Source organism: Anolis carolinensis, chromosome 5 (assembly GCF_035594765.1).
Source record: "Anolis carolinensis isolate JA03-04 chromosome 5, rAnoCar3.1.pri, whole genome shotgun sequence".
Taxonomy (NCBI): Eukaryota; Metazoa; Chordata; class Lepidosauria; order Squamata; family Dactyloidae; genus Anolis; species Anolis carolinensis.
Window position 1 is genome coordinate 178,952,235 of NC_085845.1, and position 16,634 is coordinate 178,968,868.

A 16,634-nucleotide genomic window follows, 5' to 3' on the forward strand; every position below is an offset into this window, starting at 1 on the left:
TTGTATACTTTCACCCATTTTCCCTGCACTTCAACCCAGTGTTCAGTACAGTGGACATTTCGAACTTAGATATGCAAATTATTCATGAAAATAGGCACAATTTATCAAGTATAAGCTGGCCTTATTTTACAAAAACCTGTCCTACCTCTGAAAGTCCTGACTGTGTCCTAATGCATTGAGATATAGGAAAAAAGAAAGGCGATATTGTAGATTAACGACAGAAGCTACAGCAAAGCAAATAAGTTGTAAAACTGTATACAGAAATGCACAAAGTGTAAAGTATTCGTTGAACTGCATTATTTACTTATATGATAAGTAAATTTCAATCCCCTCCAATATTCTACTTGTTTATGCAAGTTAAGACTTTATTTAAACTTGAGCTATAAAGCAGACATGCCTTCAAATTAATGATCAGATTTAGAAGCCTTAAAGGCAAGCAGATAATAACTAGGCAAATAGTTGGGAAGCTGGGAGGCACTTCAATGTGTATAGAAGCCTAAATTGCTCAAGAATTACACCACAGATAGAAGTTTAATATGCAGGGTGTTTGAAAAAGAACTCCCTATTCACCATTTAATTTAATTTGAATGGTGAATAGGGAATTCTTTTTCAAACACCCTGAATGTCCCATCCTGTGACAGCATTCTCAGTGCAACTAATAATAGTGAGCAATCAAATTTAATATTTGTAAAAAAAAAAAAAAAGATAAAATTATAAGGGGACTTAAAAATGCAGGTGGATTCCTAACAGCTCTCAGGGAGCTTTCTGTTGTCTTGGCAGGGGATCTCATTAAAGCCCTGGCTGATCTCTGTAAATCAATGGCTCCCAGCCTTTGGTCCTCAATGTGCTTTGGACTTCAGCTCCCACAATTCCTAACAGCTGGTAAGAAATATTGGGATTTCTGGAAGTTGAAGTCCAAAACAACTGGAGGACTAAAGTTGGGAACAACTGTTGAAAAGTGTGGTGGACACAATTGCTCCTAATTATCCTCTGCCATGGAGTGGAGCTAAGTGAGTTCTCTGCTTCACTAGGGATCTGGCAATGATGGGATGAGTGGAACAGAGAGGAGAACATCAAAGACAGAAAACTCAGAGCAAATCTTATTGATCACAGGACACATTGGAAAGCCTATGCTATGACTGTGGTGGCAGAAAATAAATCATTTTTTTCCTGCTTGCATGTCTACTGTGTAGTCTAGCAGAGTTCCCTTGAATGATCATGACCTTCTAAACAGTGTAGACCACTCAAAAGCCCACTGTGAAGAATTTGCTCATTCTTTTACAGTTTAAATCATTCTGATCCTCTTTGGATGCTGTGGCTCTTGTAGGTTCAGTGGATGTAATCTTTATTCTTTCTTGTTTCATCTTATTGGATACAGTTTGGTTTCTGTATCCTGTAGAGTTTTATGTTATTTAAGACAGGTGAAACATGACTTGAAATAGCCCTCCTGAATAACAACCAACTAGTCTTCAATATCCCTTTTTTGGTCAGTGTTCTGAATCATATTGTTGCCTCCTGGAGTTCCTGGACAAAATGGATTATTTAGATCAATTCCAGTCTGGCTTCAAGCCTGACTTCCTTTAGAAACTGTTCATAAACCTCAGTATATTTGGTTACAAAGAACACATGCCTACCTTGCTGAAATAACTTCACCATTTCCAGGCAGAATTTAAAGTCCTGTTTCTGGCCTTTCAAACCTTATATGGCGTGGGTACAGATTAGATAAAGACAGAATCTCCCTATTTAATCCTGCCTACATTTCAAGATCTTTGAGGAAGGCTTTCTCTTGCTGCCATTACCGTCACTGACACATTTGGTGAGGCCACATCAGAGAGCCTTCACAGTAGAATTCTGTCCCATGAGAGAGTTGGTTGATGCACCTGTTTCCTTTTTGGCACCAGGCAAACACCTTTTTATTCAATCAGGTCTTTGACTCATAATTCATATGCACACACACAAATAGGGCATTCAATAACTTAAGCACCACCACTAGAAAAGCCTCCCACATTGCCGCCTTATTTAGTGAAACCACTCTGATGGAACCCCAGATAGGATGCCTTTCAAGGCATCTCCAGAGGTGGGGCGAAATCCAGCAAAATCAGTCCGATTACTATTTTAGCTCAGAAAGTATAGAGGGAGAGTCTTTAATCAAGTTAGCTGAACACATTCATGTATTTTTATGGCTAGCATTTGGAAAACAAACAGTAAGGATTTAAATGTTCCTGTCTGAAAAGAGATTTTTAAAAAATTAGTCTGTGTTAACCTTAAGCATTCTTTTCAGTAATAAAGTAGGCACTTTGGAACACTAGAGGGCTCTGCTGGGCTATCATTTGAGTATCTTTTGAAACAGAAGTACTGTAGTGCATATATTTAAAGACTGCCAATTTATTATGGAAGGAACAAGTTAAATGAGTTTGGGGAATGAATATGAACACATGAATGACACAGATAGGAACAGGGAAACCTGAAGTGTATTCAACTCAAGTACATTTCATTGGTTTTGGTTGGAAAATATACTCCGTTTAGTCCATCTGAAAAAAATATCTTCAATAAATACCTAAACCTTTGAATTATGTTAGCAAATTATATTGACTGCCTATATCAAAATGTAGTTTGTTTATATTGTTATATATTGATTCAGGCTCACTGACTAAACACTTCACAATTTTTGTCTTTTTACCTAATCTGAGACATTTTATCAAGATCTTTCCAACCTATGAGTTTTGTCCATTTATTAACTGGTTGTATGGAATTATTTGGGATTATGGTTATTTTAAAATAAGATTTTAGGGAATACAACAACAACAACAACAAACTTTATTTATATCCCACCCATCTCCCCATGGGGACTCAGGGTGGCTTACAACATAAAAAGGCCAACATTCAATGCCGCACAAAGAAGCTGGAATAGAAGCTGTCCTGTGCTATGTGATAAAAATAAAAGGGTACTTTTGTGTGATTTCAAGGAAACAGCCTCACTGGCTACTGTTCCGTTTTCAGACTGAATTCAAAATGCTGAATATGATCCTTAAAGCTCTATATGCCTTGGACCCAGAGTGCTGATTCTTTACTTCCTCCAGTCTATCATATTCTTCGAGTGTAATATTGCTCTTACATGTATTGCTAATGAAGGGCCCTTCCAGACAGGCCCTATATTTCAGGATCTAATCCCAGGTTTTCTGCTTTAAACTGGATTATATGTGTCTGCACTGTCAGATAATTTTGGATAAACAGAAAAACTAGGATCAGATTCTGGGATATAGGGTATTTCTGGAAGGGGCCTTAGTATGCAAACATATGCCTTAGTTTAGTGATATGGTATGTAGGAGAAGGAGGAAGGGGGAGATTTGAAAAAACAGGAATGAAAGCGAAGTGTATTTCTTTATTGCAAGCAATACAAACAGTAAATTTTTTCATGCAGACATGCCAACCCTCTGCTACAAGTTGTAATTTTTCTCCTTCTCAAGAGTTAGCAGGACATTTGAATGTTGAGATAGGTGATTGGAAAATTAGTATTAAATTCTGGTCTGCATAGATTAGCATGGGGCTCCTATGCTTGTGGGGCTCCTGGGCAACTGCCCAGTATGCCCATGTGTTGAGACAGCATTGCTCCCTTTCCTTCCACAATCATGTTGAGATTGCAAAATTACTTTGCTTCAATGCTCAACCTTTACACCTTACGCTGGAAATAGAAGACACTGCCATAGGCACCCCTGAAGGCTTTGCTCTCAATGCATTCATTCAGGTTCCCTATGGGCCAGCGTATATTTTTCCCCTGTACTATATCCCATTGGTACTACTTTATTCCATACAGAAAACTTGCTTAATTATGAACAGACCATTTAAGTAAGAGAATTCACTAGGGCATTGTTACAGCATATTAATTAAACACTTACATAAATAGACCTCATTGTGGATCAAAGGACACATGTTGATGAAGAGAAGTAAACTGAACAATCACAATTTGTGAGTTCTCTTTCTTCCATAGTTGTATAAAAAATGGAAAGTAGAGAGATTAACAGCAAAGCACATATTCCTCTTAATACTTCTAAAAATAGAGAAACAATGCTGTAATATTTTCTTCTCACTGAAACAATTAGTTTAGCGGTCTTAGTGAACAGATGACAATGCATTCGTGCAAAGTAATCAGATAATCCATAAAATAATCCATTGATCTTCTTTATACTGAAATGTTTTCAGAATTATCCTTGTTATTACTAGAACTAATCCCATTTTAGCATTGCTGGAACTAAGAGATGCAAGAACAATGGTGTCAATAAAACTTTCAAATATGGAACGAAAAGTCTAGGAGACAATATCATTATTTTATTGTATGTCTCCTAGAGATGTTCAGATAAAAAACAATATAAATATTTTAATAAAATTAATATTTCATACCTTGAATTTTTAAAAATTCTAAATTATTTCAAAAACACTCTAATTTCAGATCACTTGTGAAACCTAGTAATTCTATAAGCCAATAATAAATACAATAATTTTATTAATGCATTATTTTGGAGTAATGCTGTCTTCATCTATTAGAAAGGAACAAGAATGATTGTTTGGAAACGTATTAAGCAACAGGTCTATCATGACTGAAGAAAATAATATTGAGACAAAAATATCCTTAATTTTCTTTTTTAGAGATTATGTCTTGGAGTTTATTAATGGCATGAGAATTGTTTCAAAGACATTAGTTTGGAATGAAAAGTAGATCAAGAAAAAGTGTGCTGCAAAAAACAAGGTGCTTTGAAAAGTAATTTGGTAAATTATTCTGTATAGAATGCTATACAGTTGCAATAATAAATAACAATTAGAATGTTGTTGTTGTTTTTTGCAGAGAAATATTATTATATATCTCCTTTAGTTGGTGCCTTTTTCTTGGCTCTGACTCCCATGTGGATTGTTATTGCTGCTAAACATCCAGCTACAAGAACTGTTCTCCATTCAGGCTGGGAACCTGTTATAACTGCTATGGTCATAAGCAGGTAAGTAGTTACATCATAGCGGCATAAAAAGTAATTTTAAAAAAGAACACAGCACAATTTTATGTGTGCTATAGATACCATTGCAGTTGGCAAATTGGTTAAGACATTTTCTAAGAATATGCATGCATTTATCTATGTAGAATGAAACATACATTAAATTCCCCACTACCATGCACTGTTTGAACAAAATTTATTTTCTTATGTATACTGATATTATTTTCGTTTATTAAAAATATATCAGAACTGCTCTTCATACAAATGGATGTTAGGATAATGTACAAAGACATTAAATTGACCATTTTTTATTTTGATATAAATATACTTAAACATTACTAATAATTAAAGCAAACAAGAGTAAGATAAAACTATTAAAATAACAAAGCACGAAGAAGCTATTGATTAAAATGGGTTGGGTTTAAAAAAAAAAGCCTTAACCTGGCTCAGAAAACATTGCAGTGCCAAGTTCCTGATGTAATTCTTTGTGGAGGGTGTTCAGAAATTGTGACAGAAAGGCATATAACATAAAGGAGCCTCTGTAGAAAACCCTAAGACACAGGAAGGTTGTTTTCAGAAAAGGTGCTTTCTGATATATTTAGATTCTAAGCTACTTAGAATTTTGTCCATTAAAATACATTAAATGGGCTTATTTTGGGTGTCTCTGTGTTTATTCGTCATATCAGTAATATTAACTAATTTCCCCACTATAAGTAGCCAGTGAACCTAACTTTGCTGAATTTTAGGATATGATGTGGGAAAATAAAACAGTTATGATGATTATGTGAATGTGCTTGTTCAAACGGATCTCTTGAAGATCATACACACTGATTTTAGTGCTAAGAATATTTCCTATTTTTGTTAAATTAATTTCTAAAAAGAATATATACATCACACAACCAATATATAAAGTAGAATCGTCCAGTAAAAAGCAGAGTAAAAACTTTCTCAGGAACATTCTTTCTTTTTATAGAATCTAAATACTTTCCCATTTCTTCTGGATTCTTTTTCAGTATTGGTGGCCTTATTCTGGACACGACAGTATCGGATCCTAATTTAGTTGGGATTGTTGTTTACACTCCGGTAATAAATGGTAAGGCAAGCTTAGAATTTCTCAAAACTGCTGTAGTTCAATATATGCTGGTTAAATACAATATTATTCCAGACAAAGCTAAAACAAAAGTGGTTGAGTATCTATGATTGCAATGCCACACTATAATTTTTAGAGTATAAACAGTTCCTGGTTTGTGTTGTGACTGAGGGAAAAGATAAACATACCTTCAAGGCATGAACGCAAATGAAGAAAACATATTTATAGAGTTGTCATGGTTGTACTTCAGATCCTTGAAATAGATTTTAAAATGTTCTCTTCGAAATATGTACTTACATCCATTTAAAGATGTATGCAGGCAGAAATGGAGTAAAATACTGTTGTGGTTAATTGGTTTCTTAAACATTACCATAGTCCAATTGTACAATAATATAGTGTAGTGAATTGTTCATTTGGATGAGATCATATTCAATTCCCAGTTACATTCCATGCACATTGTATTAGCTAACAGCATGGGAGAACACAGTGGTGTATTTGCTGCAGATTGCAAATATAGGTGATGGGTGACCAAAATATTGATTTTTCTGCAGATATACATACCCTTGCATGGATTCATTTGAATGTCATATGGCTTACAATTCTAGAAATATTACAAATATTTAATCCTGAAAAGATTGCTGCTGAATGAATTCTGTAAGACTACTAGCACTAATGCTGCACTGGTGCATCAATGTTATAATATCAGACATACACTTTGTCAAGTCAACATTTGTTAACCATTGGTTTTAACTTGATGTAGAATTGCTGTTGATTGTATTCAATCAACAGTTTCTGACTTATGGCAGCCCCTAAGGCAACCTGTCATGGAGTTTTCTTGATAATATTTGTTCACAGTTAGTTTGCCTTTGTCTTCCCCCGAAGCTGAGAACGCGTGACTTTCTCAAGGCCAGCCAGTGGGTTTTCATGGTTGAGTGGGGATTCAAACCCTGATCTCCAGATTCGTGGTCCAGGGAGCATTTTTCATGCAACACACCTAGGGACTACAGGCGACACATTAGTGAGTTGCAACACACAGTTTGGAAAGCTCTGCTCTAGACCTTATGAAGCTTCCTATCTCCCATGAGCTTGGCTATTAGTCAGAGACAATGGGAATAGTCATTCAACAGACATCAGGGAAAGCATGTCCTCCAGCCAATGTAAAGAAACTAAAATCAACATAATAATTTCTACTCAGAAATAAGCTCCATTAACTAGTAGGGCTTACTGTAAAGTAAGTGTGCACAGAATTCCAAATTAAACTATAAGCCTTTACACAGTGTTTGTGGTACACCTCAATAGAAATAAATAATAGAGTGGCAAGGATCTGTAATTCAATACATGTAAAAGTTGTCAACTTAATCCTTGTATTTCCACATTCCCTGCTTGAAACGATGGAAAGTCATTTCTTACGGTGTAATGCAGTTTTCTTATTGATAATAACTAATCTGTGTTTTCTTATCCTTTGCTTTTGGCTTTGAGGTCTGTGAAAACAGTTCAAGTCTTTAAGGCAGTACAGTACACTTGTTTTTGTAGTTTGAAGTTACGGGAGAGTAGATTTGACTGAACATTAGAAGGAAGTTTTTGATAAGTAAAAGCAGTCTGACAGTGGAAGCAATTATCTAGAAACGTGGTGGGGTCTCCTTTCCTGGAGATCTTCAAAAAGAGGCTGGTCATTATTGAGCTGGAAATTCTGTATGTCAGGGAGTTGGATTTATTGACTCATGGAGCCCCTTCCAAATCTTAGATTCTGTGATTGTGCTCAGCGCTCAATTGTAGGCCCTGCAAGACAGGCCTACAAGCATCAATCACTCGGTGGCTTGTAGGCCTGGCTCACAGGGCCTGATGCTTTGCTGCCCAAGGCCCGAAAAATCTTTGCTTTTTTTTGGACCTTGGACAGAAAAGCCCATTTGTATAGACGCCCGTTTCTGTAAGCGGAAGATAGAAACTGAAATGGGGCCATACAAATGGACCAAATAGAAATGGTAATTAATTTTATACAAGTGCACAAGTCTAAGGTATATGTATTACATGTATCTATATTTGTGTGTGTGTACACATTATATTTGTGTAACACGATGAGCATCTAATCATTTCACAGTGGAAGAGTTTAAAAAGGTAATTCAGTTTTTTAAAAAGTGCACTGAAAACCTGTTGTGTTCACCAACTAATCTCTACCACATGTACCTTGTAATAGACTTTTTACTACTATTGGTGAAGTAATTAGTATCTAGAACAACACTGGTAATTCAACAGGCATGTTAGTAAAGAAGCTGTTAGAAAAAACAAATTGTCAATTACTTAAAGAATAAACAGTGTTACTTATTGAAGACATATGCTGCAGAATCAAAATAGGACAAATATGAAATAAGGGCTATCTTGATTTCTTCATAACCACTAAACTGCACCCCATTATACAACTACTCTAATGTTTGGTAGGCAGGTACAAAGTTATCTGAAATCAATTTCCCATCTAAGGATTTCTATGCCAAAGCAAGCTTTACAGTGTGTCAGAATGGTGATACAGTAAGCATAGCAAAGCCCAAGGAGTAGCATTTAAAGTGGGTGACATGGTAATAAAAACACAATGATAAATGGTACAATAGTCACTGCATGGGAGAGTGATCATAAAGTAGCAAGAACGGTGCCGTATAATAATAATAATTATTATTACTATTATTATTATTATTATTTTATTTTTATACCCCGACCCATCTCCCCGAAGGGACTCGGGGCGGCTTACATGGGGCCAAGCCCAGGCAAAACAGACAATGTAAAACTCAATAATAAAACAAGTCAATCAACAATGAAAACAAGTCATAAAACAAATAAAGTCACGTACAATAAACATTATTTGATAAAATCCTGGGTTGGCTCCTAAAAGGAACTGGGTCAAAGAAAATGCAAGTAATGTCAGATACAATCGGGGAGAGGTAGATACCAGAACTATTGCCCCATTAAAGTGCTAAGGAAGGCGTACACAAGGTCCGCTAAAGGAATAAAGTGCAATAAAGATAAAATAGGCAACAGGTCAATCCTTTACTATGGAAATCAGTTGCCAAAGGCCTGTTGGAAGAGCCAAGTTTTCAGGCTGTTCCGAAAAGTAGGGGCCTGCCTGATCTCCCTGGGGAGAGAGTTCCAGAGCTGGGGGGCCACGATGGAGAAGGCTCTCTCCCTCGTCCCCACCAACCGCACCTGCAGCTGTGGTGGGAGAGAGAGGAGGGCCTCCCCTGATGAGCGAAGAGACCGTGCAGATTCATAGGGGGAAATACAGTCACGAAGGTAGGAGGGTCCTAGTTTAGGGTTTTGTAGGTGATAACCTGCACCTTGAATTGGGCTCGGAAGATAAACGGCAGCCAATGGAGCTCCTTGAACAGGGGGGTTGACCGTGCCCTGTAATTCGCTCCTGTCAGTAGCCTGACTCCGAACGCTGGACTAGTTGCAGTTTCCAGGCCGTCTTCAAAGGCAGTCCCATATAGAGCACATTGCAATAATCCAGTCTAGAGGTAACTAAGGCATGGATCACCATAGCCAGATCCGACTTCTCGAGGTACGGTCGCAGCTGGCACACAGGTTTTAATTGTGCAAAGGCCCTCCCAGCCACCGCCGACATCTGAGCATCAAGTGTCAGCGCCGAGTCCAGGAGGACCCCCCAGCTGCGGACCTGCGTCTTCAGGGGGAGTACGACCCTGTCAAGCACAGGTTGCCAACCTATGCCCCGATCAGATGTACAACTGACCTGGAGGACCTCTGTCTTGTCAGGATTAAGCTTCAGCTTGTTCGCCCTCATCCAGGCCAACACAGTGACCAGACACTGGTCCAGTATCCGAGGGGCTTCCTTGGATTTAGGTGGAAAAGAGTAGTAGAGTTGGGTGTCATCTGCATAGAGATGGCACCGAACTCCAAAACTCCGGATGACCTCCCAGCGGTTTCATGTAGATGTTGAAAAGCATGGGGGACAAAATAGAACCTTGCGGGACCCCACAGGTCAATGGCCAGGGGTCCGAGCAGGTGTCCCTCAGCTTCACCAACTGGTAACGGCCCTCCAGAAAGGACTGGAGTCACAGCAAAGCTGTGCCCCCAAGGCCCATCCCAGAGAGCCGTCCCAGAAGGATACCATGGTTGATGGTATCGAAAGCCACTGAGATGTCCAAGAGAACCAGCAGGGTCACACTCCCCCTGTCCAGTTCTCTGCGGAGGTCTTCCACCAAGGCAACCAAAGCCACCTAGGTACTGTACCCAAGTCTGAAGCCAGACTGCGATTGGTCCAGAAAATCAGTGTCTTCCAAGAATCCCTGGAGCTGAGAGGCAACCACCCGCTCCAAGACCTTGCCCAAAAAAAGAGAGGTTAGAGATTGGTCTGAAGTTACTTAAAACGGTGGAATCTAAAGAAGTCTTCTTCAGAACTGGCCTCACTATGACATGTTTAAGGTAAGATGGACATTTTCCCTGCTCCAAAGAGGCATTAATTATTCTCACCATCCAATCTACTAACCCACTGCTGGTCTGTTTTAAAAGCCAGGAAGGGCAAGGATCAAGGGCACAGGTGGTCGCCCTCACCGCTCCAAGGATTTTGTCCACGTCATCAGGTTGCACAAGCTGAAACAAATCCTACAAGCTCAGACAGACAGATGCCTCAGTTACCTCCTCTGGTATTGCATCAAGACTGGCATCCAAGTCGGAGTGACTTCATCTGCAAAATGCTGAGCAAACTCGCTACACTGAGTTGTCGAGTCCTCGGGTGTCCCTCCAACCTCAGGAGGGTGGTGGAGCTCTCCGATGATCCGAAACAACTCTGAAGGTCTATTTGTTGCAAACGCGATGCGGGCAGTCGAGAAAGCCTTCCTGGCTGCCTGCAACGCCACGTAGTAGGCCTTAATAGCGGCTCTAGCCCGTGCTCGGTCAGAGACACCACAAGATGTCCACCAGTGGTACTCTAGTCTCCTTCTCGCGCGTTTCATCTCTGCCAGCTCCATGGTAAACCAGGGGGCTGGGGTGACTCTACGCAACAAGAGGGGACGTTCGTGGGTGATCGTGTCTATTGCCCTGGTCATCTTGCTATTATAGCAATCGACCAAGGTATTGACAGGATCGTCAGCCTCCATGGAAGGCAGATCCCCAAGAGACCTCCGGAATCCATCAGGATCCATAAGCCTCCTGGGGCGGACCATCTTAATAGGTCCCCCCCCCCCCGCGGAGGTTTGAGGTCACAGTGAGTCTTAAACTGATCAGATAATGATCCATGACAATGGAAGAATAATTTGCTCTTCCACTCCAACCAAACCATCGTTCGCAACAAAAACTAGGTCGAGTGTATGTCCAGCTTGATGAGTGGGACCCGATATTACTTGGTACAGTCCCATGGTCGTCATGGCGGCCATGAACTCTTGAGCTGCACCTGTTAAGGTGGCCTCAGCATGGATGTTGAAGTCACCCAGCACTATGAGTCGGTGGGAACCCAACACCACACTAGAGACTACCTCTGCTAGCTCAGACAGGGAGACTGCTGTGTGACCATGGGTGAACGGTACATCAGTAGAATCCCCAAACTCTCCCGGGTTCCCACCTTCAAGTGGACACACTCAAACCCAGCAGATTGCGGAACGGCGCACCTGACCAGGGTGATGGACTGCCGAAAGACCACCACAACCCCACCTCCCTGCCCTCTAGGCCTGGCCTGCTGATGCACCACGAAACCCGGAGGAAAAAGCTGGGTAAGACTTACCCTACCCAGCTCATCCAACCAGGTCTTGGTGATGCGTGCCAGATCCGCCCACTCATTCAGGATTAAATCCTGGATGGTTGATGATTTACTGTTGACGGATCTGGCGTTAAGCAGCAGGACCTTACATCAGAGCCCTTCACAATACCTACTAAAGATGTGATGACTTCATCGTGAGTCATATTCTGTTCCATCCTCTAGTCCTGCTATGCAAAATCCAAAAACTATTTGTGCCCCAGAGACAAATAGTCACAATTAATCAACAAAGTCTAACTGTCCTGCTATGATGTATCTCAATTATCACATTATATAAAGGAAGCTCCTTACAAACCTTGCTTCAGCCAAAACATTTGTTCTTATGTTCTTTTCCTATGTTTTTCTTTGCTATATAAGTTGCACTATCTTTTTGTAGTTGTTCAAATGTTCTAACAATCGTGTTTTATTATATGTGGGGGAAAGAAGGGATGCACTGTTTGCCACAGATGCATTCATTCATCCAGACCAGACTTAGTAAAATGTCCTGGGCCTAATAGTACACCCCTGATTTTTTTGAGCCTGAAATAGTCAGCCTCTGGTATTAGAAAGAGAAAAAATGCAGCAGAATAAAGCCTGCACCTTTTAAGTATCTAAGTGGCCTACATTCTTACTCCTAAGAAATCCATACCTTTAAACATAGCTCTTTTATTTTTTGTTTTGAAAATGTATTAGAGGATGATCAATTTTATTTATGTAATTAGATGTTAAGGAGACTTGACTAGCAATGACATCCATTTTATATAGTCTAACATGAGCTGAGATGATGCAATGTGTGTGTATGTTTTCCTATGTGTAACAGACAAAACAGTATGTAAGCTTTCTTTGATACATATGAATATTTAAATTCTTACTTTACTATGTTGTCTGTTATTAAAGTATGAATACACAGGTTAAGATTGTTATTAAATAGTTACTTTTCTCCCACACATTATTATATAGGTATTGGTGGCAATCTTGTAGCAATTCAAGCAAGCAGAATTTCTACATACTTACATTTACATAGTGTTCCTGGAGAATTACCAGAGGAAGCAAAGGGGTGCTATTACCCTTGCAGGACATACTGTGGTACAGGTGTGTATAATATTCTATCATTTTTCTCTGTGTATTTTGACTTCCATTATTTAGTATCTTTTATCCCTAAAGTAAACATTATTATTCAGTGTTGCTGTGCAGACTTAACTGATCTATTTGAGGTTTCACATAGTGCAGGTTAGACTCAACCAGAAACCACCAAGAGGTGTTTTGTAATGCTTTAGATTTGCTGTAACAAAGAGGCCTGTTTTACTGTCCCTCTATTGAGTTTCCTCTCTCAAAGGACATTTATTTGTATTGCAGTAGTTGCATTTAGTTAGCTCAGCAAAATAAAGATAATTATATGATTAATGAAATGCCAAATTAAGAAATGCTGTAGTCTAATAGTACCTGCATGCTGTGTAGAATTTTAAAATTCCACGTTCTGGAACATGCTCAGACTTTGTGACTATTAAGAATGAACATTCTGTCCTGAAGCCCAGCTTACCTAAGGTAGCCAGAGTTTCCTCCTTCTTCATGTCCTATGGTGTTTTATTTAGTTAGTAAAGCCATTAGTGTGACATATCATAATCTAAGGAAGGGATATCGTTTGGAGTCAAGAGGGCCATAACGGCCCAATTTTGGCTCCTGAAGTTCTGCAGTACCATACTGGGACTGGAAGTGTTGTCATGTAACTTCCATTTGTCTTTGCCCCCCCCCCCCCCACCCCAGTGTTGGGTGAATAACTCTGCAAAGCAGCATTTTACTGACGCTAGAATGTGCTTAGGGTGTTGTCGTTTCCAGCTGAACATTTGGGCTTGTCCGAAATTTATGGAAAAGCAGTACAAGGGCTGCGGATATGTCACTGGGAGTCCCACAGATCATTTACAATCTGTGAGCTGCCCAATTCCCACCCAGAAACATAAACACACAGAATTATCAGTTATAAAATGCTCTGGCCTTGGTGCCTTATCAATGCTCAATAATTTGTGTTTTGGGTTGCATTTTAAGATTCTGATATTTGTTAGAATGAGATCAACAATGGGCAGGTAAAACTTTAAGCTTTGATTTAATACATATTGGTTTTTACAATGATATTTTAATGTGCAATCATGTTTTGGTTGCCTTTCCAGAACATATAGGAGTGAATGAGGCAATAATCAGAATTAATGCATTACATTTTAGAGGGCCCAAGTACCAAAATAATGCATCAGCATTGCTTTTGTTGTTCACAGAAAATACAAAGTTGACTGTGTTGTTATTTATCTTTATTTACAGGAGTAAACAATAAATCAGCACAAGTTCTTCTACTTTTAGTGATTCCTGGGCATTTAATTTTCTTGTACACTATTCATTTAATGAAAAGCGGACATACTTCTTTGACTCCAATCTTCATAGTTGTATATTTGTTCACAGCTCTCCTGCAGGTAAGAGTAAAAAGCTCTGCAAGGTTTATACTTGTTTCTACATAATCTGCTTACAATTCGTTTGCAAAGATTTAAAATAGAGCAAGTATTATTTTCATTAATTTCTGTTGTTTTGCATCTTTTGTTTCAAGGTATTTTAGTTTGCGGGTGCTGAGGTGTTTCTTTCCTCTCCCAACTACTTTCTCTTCCTTTGTGGATGACCACTTAGGGCCATTTAGTAGAACAATGTTTTATCAATTTATTTCATTCCTTTCCTTAGATGTCTGTTGAGGTAGTTTTATTTGATATACTAGAATTCATAATGTTTCTTACCAAGAAAGAATGATAACATCATAAGCAGTTCACAGCACTGCTTTTTAAAGCTTTCCATCTTTAGCTTTGCATATGTTGTTCTGCAGCATCTGTGTCAGCATCTTATGCTGACAGACGGTGGCATTTATGAGGATATGCTTGATGCTGACACTTCAGTCCTTCCTTTCATCATTCATTTAGTAAGATGCTGTGCATAGTTCAGTATCAACTTGCATCCCAGTCTATGTGTGTGTGTTTGTGTGGGTGTGTGGCTGAAAATCTATCTGAATAACAAGTAGTTTCTAGGTTTGATGCATAACTTCATACTGAAGAAACAGAACAGGACTGTGCTGTAATTCTTGCCATAATACTGTACCAGTTAAGGCAAGACATAGAACACAATTGTATTCATATTTATTCATCAGTAAATCCCAAATGGATTTATGGAATTTACCCAGTGTAAGTTTGTTTCAGATTTTAGCTTAAGTGAGAGGGAGAAACGCTTAAATATTTTCAGCTCCTTTCCTGGGCCCTCTGTGTCTTGTTTTTTTTCTTCTGGTTTCTTTGCTATATCTCTTAGTTTTCTAGTTAGTGAAACCAGAAAACATCATAGCCAAGAATTGTCTAAGGGTCCATGATGGGACAATTAATGTCGTAAGATCAAAAACATTTGTGGAGTTTGTTTCCAAATCCAGGAAGGGAGGTAGGGAGGGAGGAGTTATAGCTGGCAGCACATTGTTGGCTAGGAGTACAATATTATGCATAGATCAAAACCCTCAAAATTGAATCTTGCTTTTTGTAGCAAAATAACGCACATCCTCATTATTTGTTCCAATTTCTGTAAAATTTGTTGAGATGGATTTGGTGCTTTTGGGGGGAAAATTCCACATTTAATTGTTTAAATATCCTGTAAGCACCTTGGCATTGCTAAAATATTATTTCTTTCAGCTGCACTATGATCAGATTTGGATAGTTTGGAATTTCACAGTTCTGCAAACACATTACCGTATATACTCGAGTATAAGCCGACCCGAATATAAGCTGAGGCACCTAATTTTACCACAGAAAACTGGGAAAACTTATTGACTCAAGTATAAGCCGAGGGTGGGAAATGCAGCAGCTACTGGTAAATTTCAAAAATAAAATTAGATATCAATAAAATTACATTAATTGAGGCATCAGTGGGTTAAATGTTTTGAATATTTACTGTATTTGAAAGAAAAACAGTAAACTAACTCTATAAGTGGAAAAGCAACAATAACTTTATAATAATAATCATCATCAACAACAACAGCTTCATTTGCCCTATCTATCTCCCCTTGGGGACTCAGACCAGCTTCCAACATAGTAACAGGCAAACATATAATGCCTACATAAACAATGCAGAGTTAGATATAGATCTATCATTATATATACTACTTTCACATGTGTATTTCCCCCTGAAACCTTTGCAAATCCTCTCTCTATGTACATTTTCCTCTTGCAATATTTCCAGGCCCGATTTATCAATGTTTATATCTATCTAGACATCTGTGTGTGTATGTGTGTGCGCACACGCATTTTCCCTCTGCACTTGCAAACATGTGAGGGTAACATTCATATAAAATTCATATATAAAATTAATGTATACATATAGGAACAGATATACGGGTACATGGAAATCTCTAGTTATCTATATTTACATAGGATTTGCAAAGACCTGTAAACATATAAGGGGAAAATTCATATATTAATGTATTTGTAGGGGGAACATCTATATAAATATTTAGAAGCTTTGGGGCATGCATTTACTCAAGGAAGAAATGCAAGCAAAGCCCCCCTAAAAACAACTTTGTCCTCTTTTCTCCTGCCCTTTCCCACCTCTTTTCTTTCTCCCTTTTTCAAACTCTAAAAGTAGCCAGAAAAGGCATTTTAAAACTTCTCTCCCCCTCCCAAAAAAGCCCACCTCATTTTTGTTTCCTTAGAAATAAAAAGAAATACACACCTTCTTATGCTCTCTTTTCCCTCCTTCCCTCCCTTTGGACTCAAATGTTCTTGCAATAGTAGTAGTAGTAGTAGTAGTAGTAGTAGTAATAATA

The 16,634-nt window shown here is 38.7% G+C and overlaps 1 protein-coding gene across 1 annotated transcript in view; it reads left to right on the forward strand.

Annotated features, from left to right (window-relative positions):
- The window catches only part of slc41a2 (solute carrier family 41 member 2), a 47,411-nt gene that overhangs the window by 23,277 nt on the left and 7,500 nt on the right, over nucleotides 1-16,634 (forward strand). The window contains exons 7-10 of the mRNA XM_003220912.4: nucleotides 4,841-4,988; nucleotides 5,996-6,075; nucleotides 12,767-12,898; nucleotides 14,117-14,265. Of these exons, the coding sequence (XP_003220960.1) occupies nucleotides 4,841-4,988; nucleotides 5,996-6,075; nucleotides 12,767-12,898; nucleotides 14,117-14,265 (509 nt within the window). The remainder of the gene's footprint in view (nucleotides 1-4,840; nucleotides 4,989-5,995; nucleotides 6,076-12,766; nucleotides 12,899-14,116; nucleotides 14,266-16,634) is intronic.